The sequence below is a fragment of the Juglans regia genome, chromosome 4, assembly GCF_001411555.2.
Source record: "Juglans regia cultivar Chandler chromosome 4, Walnut 2.0, whole genome shotgun sequence".
Classification (NCBI taxonomy): Eukaryota; Viridiplantae; Streptophyta; class Magnoliopsida; order Fagales; family Juglandaceae; genus Juglans; species Juglans regia.
Genome location: NC_049904.1, coordinates 32,267,344 through 32,284,180, shown reverse-complemented (window position 1 = coordinate 32,284,180; position 16,837 = coordinate 32,267,344). Strand labels below are relative to the sequence as shown.

The following is a 16,837-nucleotide window of genomic DNA, read 5'->3' as shown; positions in this document are numbered from 1 at the left end:
TAAAACTTGTCATTATTAAATAAATATTATTGTATGCCAAGTATATTACAATTAAATTACAATTAAGTATTAAAAGTTTCTTATTTTTATTTTGCTTTGAATCACTGTATTGTCAGTACTTTTTAAATAATGTGAAAAAAATAAAAAAATTATGGTAATGGGTTTGCCACGCGGGTGTAGAGGTATTTATCAATCGGATCAAGTGATGAGTTGAACTTGCTCCAAAAGTATAGCTGATATAGAAAGACGTGTAAGATAAAAATAGAAAGTTAGAAACTTGCTCCAATTTGTTGTTTTGCAAACAATTATGATTGTTATCTTGAAGAAGTCCATACCTATATTGATTTCTCAAAAATATATATAATTAAAAAAAAAAAACCCTACTTTACAAATATTGTTCAAACCCAGCTGATTGATTTCTTAAGGACTTTGCTGTCGGGTATCCTAAATAAAGTAGTCGATGGTACCAGCTGCCTCCCATTTCATCCGAAATAGGAAAAGTGGGCTCATATTTTTTAAGGATACAATGATCGGTGTTGAGTTTTTTAATTCCCAAAACATCCTCTTGTCTATATCACGAGTAATTTGAAATATAATTATAGATTATGTAACTGTCATATATTTTTTTTAAAATAATGTGGTTAATTATTAAAAATTTATTTATTTATTTTAAAAAAGTGCACAGTACTTGCATTACTCATGATGCATCTAGCATTACTCTTATATTATTTTGCATGATCAAGATGAAGGCAGTAGAGTCTTCTTTTTATTTTGGATAAAATTAATTTAATTAAAATTCATTCTTATAAATGATAAATATATATGGTATATGAGATCTCGCATTATTTTATAACGATAAGTTATTACTCTTTATAATATTTAAGTGAGTCTTCTATTATATAATTGACTAACCATTTTGAATTAGAGGTTACATGGACCACGAGAAAGAATGTAAAAGTTATTGTTCTTAGAATTCTAATTATAATATTAATTAATTTTTAAAAAATATAGAGCATGTGATTTCACTCTTCCATTATAGCAATTTGAAATGGAAAGTTACATTAACTGAAACAATGTTTTAAGATAGAAAAATTATATTTATCATTCTTATACACTATATATATTTTTTCTCTTATCAAATATGTGATATATGGATGACGAGTAGAATAATTCAACTAATTTAAGAAGAATAAAACTAACATTTAAAAATAATAATAATAAAAAATATGGTGTGTGGGATGATAAATAGCAAAACTTTTTAAGAACATTCACATTAGGCTCCCTGTAATTTTTCCTAGAGTTTGGCTAAAAAAACACACTTCTTAAAAATTTTTTTCTAAATTTTACTCATATTTTTAAAAATCTTATACATCTCATTCTCTATAAATTTTCTATTCTATTAAAATAATATTTATCAATGATTTATTTATTACTTTTTTTCTTTCGCTTCCATTTACAAACTTAACTACTTAATATTTTATATATTTTTTTTTATATTTTGAACTATTACTAATTACTCTCTAGATAATATTTTAAACAAAAATTTAAATTATTTTTAGGAGTACGATAATATTTTTAATTTTTTGTTTTAATTTTATATTTTCCTAATTATTTAAATTATTATTTAAAATTATAAAAAATATAAGTATAAGAGAAAGTGTAAATGATTGATAGAATAATTTATTTTATTTATTATAATAAAATATTTATAAAAAACAATTTAGAAATGAATAGCGGCTTTCATATTTAAAGAGTCACTGATTATATCTCAAAACTTTTCTCTTAAATAAGGAACGGGATGGTGAGGACTTTTGGTGGAAAAGTTAAATTTTTTTACTGAAATTAAAGAAATTAGGGGCTTTAGGCATTGGTCTCAGATGATACATTTGAATATCAATCTGTCGATTTCTTGATCCAAAAGACAGAGAGCCTACGTTGGGGGAGGGGGAATGATACTCCAACCAATAGGGGTGAAAATCGACGTTGTCGGCGCGATTTTTGGATAAAATTAACGCCGACCGACGTCTGAAAAAATGGGAGAGGCACCAACTGTAATTGGTCGATGGCGATAAGGACACCAATTGAGGCGGTTCTCAATCGGTATCGATTTTTTGACAATTCTACTAAGAGAATAATGAAAGAGAATGAGAGAGGGAGAGATGCATAGGAGATATATATATATATATATATATATATATATGAGAGTTGGGGAAGAATAAGACCCTTATCGAAACGACGCCGTTCCACTTAAACTTAAGTGGAACGGCGTCGTTTCCAATATCTATTGTAATACTTATTAATTAAAATGATGCCGTTTCACTTAAGTTTAAGTGGAACGGTATCGTTTCGATAAGGGTATATTAAAAAAAAAGATTTTATTATATCGGTCGGTTCAGCAGTCCGGTCCAGCTTCAAATCAAGATCAAACCACTGAACGTTAATTTTTTGAAATTTTCACTGCATGCCGACCGGTTCTCCATCGGTTCCTGATGCGACCGGTCATTGCCGTTGGTTTATGTACAGCCCTACCGACCAACATCTCAATTTATAGCGTACGGACGTTTTGATCCCCATAACTGGATGTTCAATTAGTAGTACAAGTTTGTTGGTTGCTAAATAAGAAGAAGGTTGACAACGTTGTACGTGCCCTGCATTTCAATGAGGAGGGTCCTAAATAGATGGGACTTTTTGGTTTGATTTAGGGCTGTTTGTTTTCAGAGATGAGATGAGATGAGTTGAGATTAAAGTTAAAAAGTTGAATAAAATATTATTAAAATATATTTTTTAATATTATTATTATTTTGGGATTTAAAAAAGTTGAATTGTTTATTTTATTTTGTGTGGAGATTTAGAAAAGTTGTAATGATGAGATGAGATGAGATGAGATGTTTTTGAGATGTTTTTGAAAAACAAATAAAGCCTAGGTGGTGGTTGGAGTCTCGTCATTCTACCAAAAGTAGTCATAAATAATAATTAAAAAAAACAAATCTTAGGTCTAGTTTAGCCGGGCTAGATATTGGGGCTCTAATAAAAATTGTATGCCCTCTAATAAATAAATACTTTTTTCAACATTCATGGGTCAAAGAAATACACACCATCCTTCCAATTCAAAATCACATTCTTGTTGTTTGTATTTATTTGAATTTATGGTGAGGAATGTTATATGTAATTGTAAAATATATAAGTATTATATAGTTATTTTTTTAAAAAATTAAATTTATTGTTAAAAAATTATTATTATTTTATATATATATCTTATTTATTTTTATTTTTTAAATAATTATACGACGCTTACGTACTTACGACTATAACTATTATTTTTTAACAAAAAAATATCTATTATGACTATTCTATAACTGTAATAGATCATAAAATATCTGTGCTATAAATGAAAGAACTCAGAACATTTGAAGGTAGAGTTTGATAACTCAAATTAATTATGTATATATAAATATAAATAACATTTACACGGGATCATGGTACGAAGATGACCCACAAGCATATTCAAAAACGACTAATAAGTATATTCAAAGTTATTAATTTCGATGAATCTTTTGGAGATGTATAATAATCAGCAAAATGTTTTAGTAAAAAAGATTATATAAAAATAAATTTATAAATAGACATTGTTTGTTGTGATATATTAAATTATAAAATTATTTTTATTATAAAATAAATTTAGATAATATATCACATAAAATTATATTAATTTATAAATTTAATTTTATAGATGACTTGTACCACTTATAAGAATATTCAAGACTCAACTTTGGACTGACTTATCCGTAATTAAGTTAAGCTGAATAAACTAACTAGTACTTCATCGTTACTTGTCTTCTTTTTTCATTACACACTAGGTAGTCTAGTGCAAGTAATGACGTAAAGGTAACACTGGAACCCAACTTTTATTAGCATCATTTACTTTTGGTGTAAATATTGGTGGACACTTTGACCACTATAAATCATCCATAAATACCCACATTTGCAAGGCACAAAGCAAGAAATAGGGGCTTATTAGACTTTTCACTTGAAATATAATTGAAGTGCCCCCATACATCATGCTTATGGGCACCCATATCACAGCCATTGCCGCAGAGAAAAGAGGATAGAGAAGGGAAGAGAGAGAGATGGGAAAAGTTATCTAAAAACGACACAGCATGAGTTATCGTTACAGGATAAAAGGCTAAAACTAAAAGCAGCTTCGTGAAAGCTCCTCAAACCCAAAGTACATCTTAGTAGTCTCTCTTTCTTTCTCTCCTCTCTCGTACATTCACCCTCAGTTGGCATGGCCCGGCGTCAGGTCCCTGCTCTGCTTTTCTAGGCTTCTCCACCATTACCATCCTCTTCACTCGCTCACTTCATATCTGAACAAAATATCTCTCATCCCCTCTCGCTCTGAATACTCGACTGCAGCAACAAGCCTATTAAGTTAGAAACAGTGCGTGCGTTGTGGGCCTCAAAAGTTGCAATGGATGGGCTCTAGAGGGTACGCATGGAAATGGGTTCGGGCTCTCTGGCCGAGTCGGGAGGTTCTTCTTCTGCTTCTCCACCTATCTCATCCTCCGAGTCACTCAACGGCTTGAAATTCGGGCAGAAAATCTACTTTGAGGATGCGGGTACCGGGGCTCCGACCAAACAGGGTGGTGGGACCGGCTCCTCGTCGTCCGGGTCCACCCCGCCGAAGAAGGTGAGGAGTGGTGGTGGTGGTGTGCTGCAGGGGGGTCAGACACCTCGGTGTCAGGTTGAAGGGTGTAAGGTAGATCTGAGTGATGCTAAGGCTTACTATTCCAGGCACAAAGTCTGTAGCATGCATTCGAAGTCACCTAAGGTCATAGTTGCTGGCATCGAGCAGAGGTTTTGCCAGCAGTGCAGCAGGTCTGGTTACTTTTCCTTTTCATTTGCAACATTTTTATTTGATTCCAAGTTTTTATTTTTTACCTTAAAATCTTTGGTGGGTTTTGCTTCCTGTGGTTCTGGAGTTTGGTTTGATCGTATATTGTTTGGTCCGGTGTTATGTTTCTTGCATATATAGATTGTTTATTCGTAAATAAGATGTGTTTTAATTTTAAAGAATATTGTCAAAATTTTTTTTTTGTTGCTTCAACTATTGTCGCCGTCGGTAAGTTTTGTGTCGTGTTCTTTTGTGCCTGGAAAGTCGTTTGTTCTGTTCTGCAGTTTCTCAGTTGGATGGAGTTTTTGGATTTCTCGGCTTAATTGGTTATCCAGATTAAGTGTCTTTTTATTAACCTGGTGGTTGATGTGGGCAATTGTTATTGGGTTTGGTTAATTGTTGTTTTGTGATTGGATATATACGGTGTGATTGCTTCATGGTTTGTTTGTGTGGTGGTGGGGTGCCAGTGGGGAGTTGTTCGTGTCTCTGAATGTTATTGATGCTGCGGGATATTGGGCTTTGTTTAGGTCTTTTGTTTTCTCTTGTTTCAAGCTTTGGGCTTGGCTTTGGGTATTTGCGTCGATAGAAGTCTATTTTTATCCTGTTATTTTGGATATTCTCCGTTTGAGGTTATTTTTGTTGCTATGATGAAAATTTATGTTGTAAATGTGTTTTGGAGCATGAGTTCTTATGGTATTGCTGCCAATTTTAGGCCCCTTTTCTCCATATCCTTACAAGTAGGCTATGGCAATACCTTGTCCATAAATTCTTGTATAACTTCCTGTTTTCTTCACACAGAGACACGCTAAGATAGCCCACCTTAGGAATTCAACTATACTTTGAAGCGTGCAAAAGCTCATTACAAGCTTAATTCATGCTGGCACCATTCTAGTTATTCTCTTGTATACTTCCTATGTGCGTGGGCTATGCCCATTTTCGTATCAATAAATTTCTTATACTTGCAAAAAAAAGTGCTGGCACCATATAATGTACGATTAACATTCTTTACCCCATCAAAATGTCTAGCTTCGAGAAGCAAATTTTATACCTGGGTTCAACAAGAGCCAATAGCTAGGAATTTTATAGCGTTTAGCTGGGAGCCAAGTAGTGGATGTGTTCCAGTCAGGGATTGTCCATGTTTCCTCGTGGTTGGATGGATATAGACCATATGATTTGGATATTATATCTCGAACAATCCTCCTGAAGTGTATTTCATTCAAATGGCAGGTTTGGGAGGTGAGATGAGAATTTTGTGTTTTGTTTGAAAGTTTAAAATATTATGTTTTAATATTATTATTGTGTTGGGATTTGAAAAATTTGAATTGTGATTTGAAAAAGTTGAATTGTTTATTATATTTTGTATGAGGATTTGAAAAATGTGTAATGATGAGATGAGATGAGAATTTTATGTCTCATCCCACCCCCCAAAATTCTGACTTGTGAGGGCACTAAATGTAATTGCAATTGGGGGGGTGTGTTCGAATGTGTTAATTCTGTAAATGCAATTGTTTTTATAGGTAGTCTGCAAATGCAAATTGAGATAGCTAACTTTCTGAACACAGAACTTTGGAATGTAGGACCATGAACGATCATGATTCATGGTTTTGGATGTGAGCATGATTATTTGAATTGTAGGGCCTGGCAATGTAAAGTGCCAATGGTAAGTCATGTGAAGCTGATAACGTTCTTCAGTTTCTTTTTTCCTTTTCTTTTTGTTTGCTGTAGTGAATAAGTGTATATCTGAGTTGACTTAAACTGGAATGGAAATTGACCTGAGTCATCTGAGAAACTTCGACATTCACATAAATATGCTCTATCTTTGAAATCACGTTCTTTGGGATGTATTCCAACTTTTGCCTCTTCATGTATTGAACGGAATCATATGTCAGACTGAGGCATGTATTTGATTGACTTTGTGCTGACCCATTGTAGCTGGTAGCATTGGGTTGGGTGCACATCTGGAGAGTAATGAATCACAGACCTGTTTACAACCCCCTCCCCAACTTTAGGACTCCTTGAAACTTGTACGATGAATATATGTTGCCGATACGATGCCCCGATTAATCGAAGGATGAATTGTAGACATGCCTGATTAATTTTGTCATGATATGATAGACAGCCTCTCTTCATGTTAAGTTTAATGTTTTTATATTCTTTTTGGGGTGCCTCCTATAACTGGAATTTCTGACCTCTTCACCTGATCATATCCGGGATTTCTGCCAGAACTGAGTCGGAGCTCCTTGCTCAAATAGTCACTTAACGTTTGAGAGCTTGTCTCTGTTGTGAAAAACGATGACAGAAAAAGCAAAACAGAATAAGAAATCAAATCACACGACACAAAGATTTACGTGTTTCGGCAACATACCTAAGTCCACGGAGCTGCAGGGGATTTTATTATTTTAAGGAATGACAAAATACACTTTGGGGCAAAATACAATGCTCAGAACCTTGCCACACTGTTCATAATAAACATATATAGGGTTGTACGGTAGAAATCCTAATTTCACAATTATTGGGTTATTCGCTCGAGCGAACTCTTTGCTTGAGCTTTGCTCGAGCGAACTTTTTGTCTGGCTTGGTCTGGCTTGTGCTTGTTTGCTTCGGCTTGAGACTCCACAGAGAGAGAGAGAGAGAGAGAGAGAGAGAGAGAGAGAGAGAATCCTTGTCGGGTTGGGTCATCGAATCGAGCTGCCAAAAGTATGAACCACACTCCACAAAACCAACTGTCTCTGCACAGCCATGTGCATTGAACCGATGCCAAGTGTGGATACTAGAAACTTTTCTAGTTCCTCTTCCCAGGGCAATGAAGAGTATGCCGCACCATGCTGGCAAGCAATATGCCAATATTCTTTATTAATTTATTAAATGTTATTGTTGTTGTTTTCTATGTTTCTATGCCTCAAATTCTTTCTGTATCAAATTTATGCTAGAGGGAAACCATTCCACTGAGTAATAGACGGTTATGCCTTATTTATCCAAACTAATAGCCACTATTAATCTGTGCCAGATTTCATCTACTTCCTGAATTTGACCAAGGAAAACGAAGTTGTCGTAGGCGTCTTGCCGGTCATAATGAACGGAGGAGGAAGCCACCACCTGGATCATTATTGTCCTCACGCTATGGGCGACTCTCTTCATCTTTCTTTGGTTAGGAGACATCATCAGTAGAATTTTTGACAAATATGCATGTTATACTTACCCAGCTTAAAAGTTAAAGTTCAATTGTTTGATTCCTGAAATGACAGGCAACAACAGCAGAGGAGGTTTTCTGATGGACTTTTCTGCATATCCAAAGTTTACTGGGCGGGATGCATGGCCGACTACAAGATCGGAGCAGGTATCTGGAAATCAAACTACCACTTCAACGGGAAAGTTTCTTCCACATCCATGGCAAAGCAACACTGAAAACCCTACATCTGACCTTTACCTGCAAGGTTCAGTAACTGGCATGGGTTATCCCGGTCCTGGAATTCCTCCAGGAGAATGCTTCACAGGAGTCACTGACTCAAGCTGTGCTCTCTCTCTTCTGTCAAATCAAACGTGGGGCTCCAGAAGCCAAGAATCAGGTCCTATAATGAAGGATTTGATGAACGCTGAAAGGGCACCTGTGGCTCAGCCAACAGCTCCTCATGGTGCAGTTGTCAATCAGTTTCCAAGCTGCTCGTGGGGCGTGAAGGGCAATGAGGTTGGTAGCAGTTCAGACGAGATGCCCCCTGATCTGGGTTTAAGTCAAATTTCTCAGCCTTTCAACAGTCAGTTTTCTGGTGAGCTTGAGTCCTCTCAGCAGAGTAGGAGGCAATACGTGGTGGAACTTGGGCACTCCGGGGCTTATAGCTCCTCCCCTCAGCAATTGCACTGGTCACTTTGACTGTCCTGCTTCTCACGAACACCTTATCGACTGAATAACTTGAATGTTTGGCAGGTGGTCACTAGCTCTTTTGTTGGGATAAACCCTAAGTTACTCTTGTTTTGTGTTTAAAACTGTTAAAACTGATATTGCTAAGTGTTCACCTTCCGCTACTTATTTCGTATTTTGCTAATATTTGTTTGGAAACATCTGTTGATGTTGAGTGAATGGTTTTGATGGTGGAATCAGTCTCAAGCTCATTGCACTGTGAAGGGATCTGATGCCCACTTAACAGCCTCAGTAATGCTTTCTTTGCTAATGCTATTATTTATTTGTTAGAGAGTGATATTACTCTTCGTCTTCTATATTAACCTCAGGGCACGAACATAGAACGAGCCGTCTCCCGACGATCTTGATCGTAGGACGAGCCGTAAAAATTGAACTATTATTGTGTTTTGATTTCGACTTTGGGGCGGAGTTAGAGATATCAAAAGACATTACTAATTTTTTTTTTGAGTTGGGTAGGGGTTCGAATCAAGACCTTGGAGGGTTGAGTGTTATGCTATGCATGCCTTGCGCAAGACATTACTATTTCTATTGAAGAGAGGATCGACATTGCATATTATTATTATTATTACTATTAGAGCAATGTAAGGTACAATTTTTATTTGAGACTGCAATGCAAATTTAAGTAATTTTATTTTTAAAATTATAAAAATATCATTCCTAAAATGATATTTTTTTTATTTAATAAATGATCTGTATATACGATCTCTATTTAGAAATTACAAATAAAATTTCTCTTACTATTATTATTATTATTATTATTTATTTATTTGGTTTTTATTATCGAATACTTACTACATTAGAAGTCTAGGCGATAGAAGTCATGGCGGCCCAATAAACTGGGGCCCAGGTTACATTTAAAAAAGGAAAAGAAAATACCTATGGTCGTCAAACACGTAATGACGTCACATGATCTCCGAAATGGGCTCTGAAGCATGGGATTACCGCCATACACATTAACGACTAACTGAACTTTCCGACGTGGACGCCAGCTCAATTAAATAAATATCACCGCCATCGTTCCAGTAGTATCACTCTTTCTTTCTCCTGTGTAAACCTCCATTATCAAACATTCCAAACCCCTCTCTTCGGTACACATACACTCTCCCTCTCTCTCTGAAACTCAGAGAATAGCTTCCTCAGAAGTACATCCGAGCCCTAATTCTTTCTTGTGAACACTTTTTTAATTTCTTATCAGTTTTCTTTCCAAATACATCGAAGTCGACGCTATTATTATCCTTCCAGATTTTCTTGGTGATTTTCTACTTTCCCATTGTTCCTAAAGATTGATGATAACCTCGGGTCTTGAATCTTTCTATGACGTTTTATCTTTAAATCTTGGCTTGAAAACTCGTTCTTGATCGTGTTTAATCAGTGTGTACTGACTGGTTCTCGAGCAGTACTCTGCTCCTTTTCGGACTCTGAGAAAGCAGAGCAGAATAAGAGATATTCTGGTTTGTATCTCCTTTTTCTTTTGATTGAACTTCAAGAAAAAGAAAAAACTTAAGCCGACTATACGAGTTTCTTCAACAGAAAATTCAAAATTTTTTCTCCTTTTCGTTGTTCCCATTTTATCGGGAACCAAAACAGTCGGATTTTGTTTCGCACTTTTCTTCTGTGACATGAGTATTTATCCGTTGAATGTACTTTTCTCTGATAACGGTCTATATATTTCCAGGAAATCACAGAGATTGCCCGACTGATTTTCTGATTATCGCGAAAAATGGCCAAGCAATGTGTTTGTTTGTATCTAGTCCTAAAAGTGTTCTTTGCAATGCTGGCTTCACAGGCTTGGGCATTTACCAATCCAGTCGACGGTAACTCTACTATATCCTACTCTTTCTCTTTCTTCTTGATTTTATTGCGTACCATGGAGTCCTTTTATATAATAATGTTCTGAAACCTCTATTTGATTGGTGAGAAAATAAAGGATAATTAAACAAAAAAGATTGTTACGTTTTATATAATTTTCACTGACGGAACCATGGAATAAATATAAAGGAAAGCCCAGAATTACGGTTTTTATTCTCTGTTTGAAGCAAAATCCCAAGATTCGGTTTTTCGCATTCTTTACCAGCAACCGATGAAAAGAAAACGCTATAAAAGGTTCCTTTTCGGTGCTCATAATTTTTTGTGGCCTAAATTTTGGCGCTTTAGTTACTTTCTCCATATTGGACCGTCGGAAGTTACTTCCAGGCATTAATCCGGCGCTATTGAGCTCGGAGATCAATCATCTAGAGATGTGCCTTCAACTTCTACAGTGGGATCCAAATGATATGTGATGGACGCCAGTCATGACTCATGAGGATTTAATTGCCTCTTTTTTTGGGGATCGGTATTTCTGCAAGTCTGAATTTGTGCATCAACTTTTGAGTTCAAAGTATAACTGACTTAATAGGAACGAATAAACAGAGTTCATGATAACCATTTGTGTGCTTGGTCATCTCAGTAACTTTGTTTCTTTAACCTGTGCAGTCACTGCTCTTCAAGATCTGTACAGGTCCCTGAACCAACCACCCGAGCTGACGGGATGGAAACTGGATGGTGGGGATCCTTGCGTGGAATCATGGACTGGAGTGTCATGTTTTGAGTCATCTATTATATACCTGTAATGCACATAGCTCTGTTTACCATCTAATAACCTATATTTGTAAGTAATATACTTTGCTTAAAACCTAACTTGTATCTTAACCCCTGCAGTAAAATTCAAGGACTAAACCTCACTGGGCATATTGGAGGCCAGCTCCACAATCTATATAACTTGAAGCACCTGTAAATGATTATGCTTTGTTGTTTTCAGCTCTAAAAACAGTTCTCCAAGTTGTACTGTTTAGTTAAATCCTTTATCCTGTTTTGTTCTTTAGGGATGTTAGCTCCAATAAAATTGAGGGTGAAATTCCATACGAGTTACCCCCCGATGCCACTCATATGTAAGATGCTACTTTTGTACATTGGGATTATTGTATGCTTATAATCTATTTTATAATTATGCTATTCATTTATGTTTTTGGTTTTTCTTTTACCTTTTCATGAATGCAGAAATATGGCGCACAACTATTTGCGCCAAAATATTCCCAACTCTTTACCAACCTTGAAAAATCTCCGGTATCTGTAAGTTGCTTATCCCCTGAGCCTATTTACTGGCTTATCTGAGTTATCTATGTTTTATGATTATCCGGTCACAACCCTTTAATTCTTTACCTTGTAGAAATCTAAGCCGCAATTTCTTATCTGGACCAATTGGAAATGTGTTTAATGGCTTACAGAATCTCAGAGTGTTGTATGTATTCTTCAACCCTTTTTTCTTGGCGTTTGAAGTCAGAGAAAGTAAGGTGCTTTTTAAGCACTTGAAAATGATGCTCTCTCTTTTTTTTATAGGGACCTATCACACAATAATTTCACTGGAGATCTACCGAGTTCGTTTGGATCTTTGACAAATCTTACTAGACTGTGAGTTTGTACTTTTTACATCCCAACTTGGTTAAGGCTTCATTGCCTGCAATTATTTTGACATGTTGGTTTCATTCTTTCATATGTCGTCTGTGTACAGGTTCTTGCAGAACAACTACTTCACTGGATCAGTGACCTACCTGGCTGAGCTTCCACTAACTGATCTGTAGGTTTCTCAATATCTGATTTTTGCTGCATTTTGTATCTGGTACTGTTTGATCTCTTTAATTGCCGGCTCACTCATCTCTGTTGTCAGGAACATCCAAGACAATTCTTTTAGTGGCATTATCCCAAAGCATTTTCGCTCAATACCAAATTTATGGTAGATGATCAAAAGTTCAATTGTCTTCACCTTCCATTTGCCTTCATTAAGTAGAACAAATTTATTCATTCATTAAATCTCTTCTTTTAACTCTTGTTAGGATTTGGGGCAACAGGTTCCATGTAGGGGATAACACCCTGCCGTGGGATTTCCCTTTGGAAACTGTGCCCATAATGCAAAACATTAGTGCCCCTCCCACAACTCACTCAAGTGCCATTGAGAACTATCGCTCTCCCAAAGAAAGTGGACACAAAAAGAAACCGATAAGCCGTGGAGGAATTGCTTTTATGCTTGGTGGAGGAACTCTGATGGCAACGTGCGTGGCACTTGTCATTGTGATCCGCAACCGATCCTGTGCACAGAAGCTTAAGAGGTTGGAAAGCGGAAATAGCTCATTGCAATCTCTTCCAGTGACTACAGCTAGAGGTAAGCTAAGCATCTTATTATTTACAATAATTTATACAGATCAAAGTTGCGAAGACTTGTGTATTAATAAACGGATCATGTTAGATTTACTACCTCCTACTATTCATTTACTACTCTATAGTGTATTTGACACTTTTATTTTTTTTAAATTTTCTTTTAAAGTATTTTTTTAACATCTTTAATCATTAAAAAAAATTAAAAATTATACAATTTTACTTATAATCACTTCTTTAACCATTAAGTAAAATGATATGTATATGATCCTTTTCGTAATATTGAATTTTAATTTTATTGTAGAAGTATATTCTTCCCCCTTAATTCCTTGGAAAATGAGGAAATTCTATTTATCTTTTTAATTGGTATCATTTTATTATATCTTGATGTAATATTAAACGAGTGAAAGATATCAAATAGTTTTTCAATCATAAGCTCCGTTTAAATCTAAGAAGTGATTCATTTTATCTTATTATTATAATTTTTTTAAATTTTTATATAAAATAATATTAAAAAAATTAATTTAATTTTTAATTTTTATCTCAAATCACCATCCAAACTGCACATTAATAACATGTTAAGAAATGATGAAAGGTTGACACTTGACAGTTAAAAAAATGATAAATAAAATTTCTCAATTTCTTTTATCGGAGAGCTTCTTAGGATTACTTGGTGCTTTTTTTTTTTTTTTTTTAACAGTTGACGGGTCTTCTACTGCACGAGGAGAGAGCCCACAAATCTTGGATTTGAGCTCTCCACCAGCTCATGGTCCGAGGCAGATACCTCCTGTTTATCATACCAGAACTGAGAGAAAATCGAGAAGAACTGCCTCTATGAAAGGCAGACTCCCAGCAAGAACAAAACTTTACACTGTAGCAGAGCTTCAATCAGCTACAAACAGCTTCAGTGAAGAGAATCTTCTTGGAGAAGGATCTCTTGGTTCAGTTTACAGAGCCGAGTTTCCTGATGGCCAAGTACAGCCTGCATATACTATCAATATGTTTTTGCCTCTTACAATAACGTTCGAACTTAATGCAAGTCACGAGATATTTTGTCCTCTTTTTTTCCCCCCCAGATTTTGGCTGTGAAGAACATCAACATGGTGTCGCTTTCTTTCAGAGAAGAAGAACAGTTCATGGATGTTATTTGGACTGCTTCCCGCTTGAGGCATCCAAACATTGTTACACTTCTTGGCTATAGTACAGAACATGGACAGCATCTTCTTGTGTACGAGTACGTCAGAAACTTGTCTCTTGATGATGCTCTGCACAGTGACGCGTACAAGCCTCTGTCATGGGGCCTCCGTCTCCGGATTGCCCTTGGTGTTGCTCGGGCTTTGGAGTAAGTTTCCTTTATTGTTCTCCCGACGCATGTAGTTTCTAGTTCCGGTCGCAGAATGGATCTTTGCATCATTGCATACCAAACACCTGTTTTTTAATTGTGAAAAAAAAAAAAAAAAATGCCAAACACCTGTTAGGATAATTGATAAAGCATACTGTTTTCAGTTTTTGTACCGTGGCCTTTTGCAGGATCTCAATAATCTTATGTAAGAATATATTTCCCAGGGTGTTGATTGTTTTTATTTTCCAAATGTTGTTTTCAGCTATTTGCACTCCACATTATCGCCTCCCGTTGCTCATAGCAATTTGAAGGCTGCCAACATCTTACTTGATGAAGAACTGATGCCTCGTGTCTGTGACTGTGGGCTAGCCATTTTGAGGCCACTCACAAGCAATAGAGTTAAAATTAAGGTAAGCACTAATGAGAATCGTTTCATTTTGAAATTTTGCTAATATTATTGATATTTTCCTAAACAGGATATGGGTTCTTACAAGCTAGAATGCTTAAGCCGAAAGTCCCAGAAGTAAATCGGGAACATATTCTAGGATGACAAATTTAAGAACATTTTCTTGTCCTGTGAGAGTAATCTGCTTATACTTCATTGCAATCACAGCCTAAAACATATAAACCTGTCATAAAGGAACTCTTCTATTTATAGAGATGGATAATGAATGGTGACTCATCCATTACCGTCGTTTATTGATGCAAACAGGCTTCTGAAATTGCTCTTTTTGACACTGGCTACATTGCACACGAACATGGAGAACCAGGAATTGATAATACTAAGACTGACATCTATGCCTTTGGAGTGTTGCTTTTGGAGTTACTAACGGGAAGGAAACCATTTGAGAAGTAGGGTTCAGGATCAGTTTCTTTGTTTCCTAACATTCTGGTTGTGTTTCTTAATTATAACATGCTCTGCTTTTTTAACATAGTTCAAGACCAAGGGAAGAACAATCTCTAGTGAAATGGGCTTCATCACGGCTTCATGACAGCGAGAGTTTGGAAGAGATGGTTGATCCGGCCATCAAACGATCCGCATCATCCAAGACTCTCTCCCGTTTTGCCGATATAATCTCCCTCTGCATACAGGTACTGTTTCCTATGTTTTGCATTAGGTATTTAAACCTTTAAGGTGCACTCGGAAGCAAACTGAATTGAACGGTCTTGGTCGACATCTTTCTAGAATGAAATTTAGAGTATATTTTGTTTATTTTCTTCCTTCTTTTTCTTAATTTCAAACTGGGTCTCTTTGAAACTCTGAGATCAGGAATCATCACTAAAATATTGAGTTTATTTTGTATTTATGTTAAGCCGGATTTTAAAACTCCATAAAAATCATATTAATTGAAGCTGCCTGCTGGTAAGCTGACATTAAAATCAATGTCTACCTACGTCTACTTATATCGATTGGCATTGCTGTGAATGTGATATCATTTTTGTATGTCTGTCTGTGCGTGAATGGGACTCGAACAGCCGGTGAAGCAGTTCCGACCACCGATGTCTGAGATTGTGGAATCACTAACATCTCTGTTAGAGAAGTTCAGCATGGCAAAGGGTGGCGCAGCATATGGTAATGAAGAGGAGGAAAAGTCCTTCCGCTCAACCAACACTCGCTTCATAGGCTCACCTGAGTTGAGCCACTCATCCCCTTGACCACTAATTACCAGTTCAGAATCTCTGAATTTTACTGTATTGCCATTACCATAAATGCCACACAATCAACTTGGTTGTTCGGCAGGTTTTTGTAGTTTTTGATGATTGCTCCTACTAAAAAAAACTCCCATAGTAAATTTCACATGTACAGCCCTCATATCATGTAATGCAGCATGAGGATTCCTTCTTAGGTTATCCTGCAAAGCTGAGTGTGCCAACGAAATGTGTTCGAGTAGGCCTTATTCTTTTTCTCTATACCAAACCTGCTTTTAGTTTCTTCAACAAACACAATTTTTTAGTAGTTACGCCCATTAATATTAGAATATTAAGGTTAAAAAATCAAGTACTGATAGACAAGGGATAAGTGAGAATTGTATAACACGAGGAATATGGCTTATAACAAATTTTCTTTCTTTGAAGTGGTTTTTATAGAGACGCAGAGGATTAAGATATCTTCTAAAAAATACCTGGAACAGCAAATAAGAACAGCCATAGCTCTTTTTGGAGGCCAATTTATGCACAAGGACAGCAGTATCGTGCCCCAATAGGCAATAGGAATAGCTATAGATTTACATGCAAGCCACTGTGAAGGACACACCATCCAAGACCCTTTTATGTGGTAAGATTTGATTTGCAACATTCAAATATTTTTAAATTTTTCTTGCAAACCAAACATGCCATGTCAAAGTGTGGAAGGTGTGTCCACGCCGACTTGCAAATGGAATTTTTCTTAATCATATCAGCAGTCCACAACAAAGTATAGGGGAACTCTCTTTGATAAGTAACTCACCAACACAAGGCAGGCATTATCTCCAACTTAGCTTTGTAAATACAAAAGTAAATC

At 35.9% G+C, this 16,837-nt stretch overlaps 2 protein-coding genes across 2 annotated transcripts; both read left to right on the top strand.

Annotated features, from left to right (window-relative positions):
* The first annotated feature begins 4,126 nt into the window (after nucleotides 1–4,126).
* LOC108981756 (squamosa promoter-binding-like protein 9) lies at nucleotides 4,127–9,038 on the top strand. Its single transcript, XM_018953001.2, has 3 exons — nucleotides 4,127–4,875; nucleotides 7,899–8,038; nucleotides 8,137–9,038. The coding sequence occupies exons 1-3, from the start codon at nucleotides 4,493–4,495 to the stop codon at nucleotides 8,757–8,759; spliced, it is 1,146 nt and encodes a 381-aa protein (XP_018808546.1). The 5' UTR covers nucleotides 4,127–4,492; the 3' UTR covers nucleotides 8,760–9,038.
* A 1,489-nt stretch (nucleotides 9,039–10,527) lies between these two features.
* LOC108981755 (protein STRUBBELIG-RECEPTOR FAMILY 2) lies at nucleotides 10,528–16,220 on the top strand. Its single transcript, XM_018953000.2, has 16 exons — nucleotides 10,528–10,621; nucleotides 11,280–11,412; nucleotides 11,505–11,576; nucleotides 11,669–11,734; nucleotides 11,844–11,915; nucleotides 12,013–12,084; nucleotides 12,183–12,254; nucleotides 12,355–12,420; nucleotides 12,511–12,576; nucleotides 12,677–13,002; nucleotides 13,696–13,970; nucleotides 14,072–14,337; nucleotides 14,600–14,747; nucleotides 15,050–15,189; nucleotides 15,273–15,429; nucleotides 15,814–16,220. The coding sequence occupies exons 1-16, from the start codon at nucleotides 10,528–10,530 to the stop codon at nucleotides 15,991–15,993; spliced, it is 2,205 nt and encodes a 734-aa protein (XP_018808545.2). The 3' UTR covers nucleotides 15,994–16,220.
* Nucleotides 16,221–16,837: the final 617 nt, after the last annotated feature.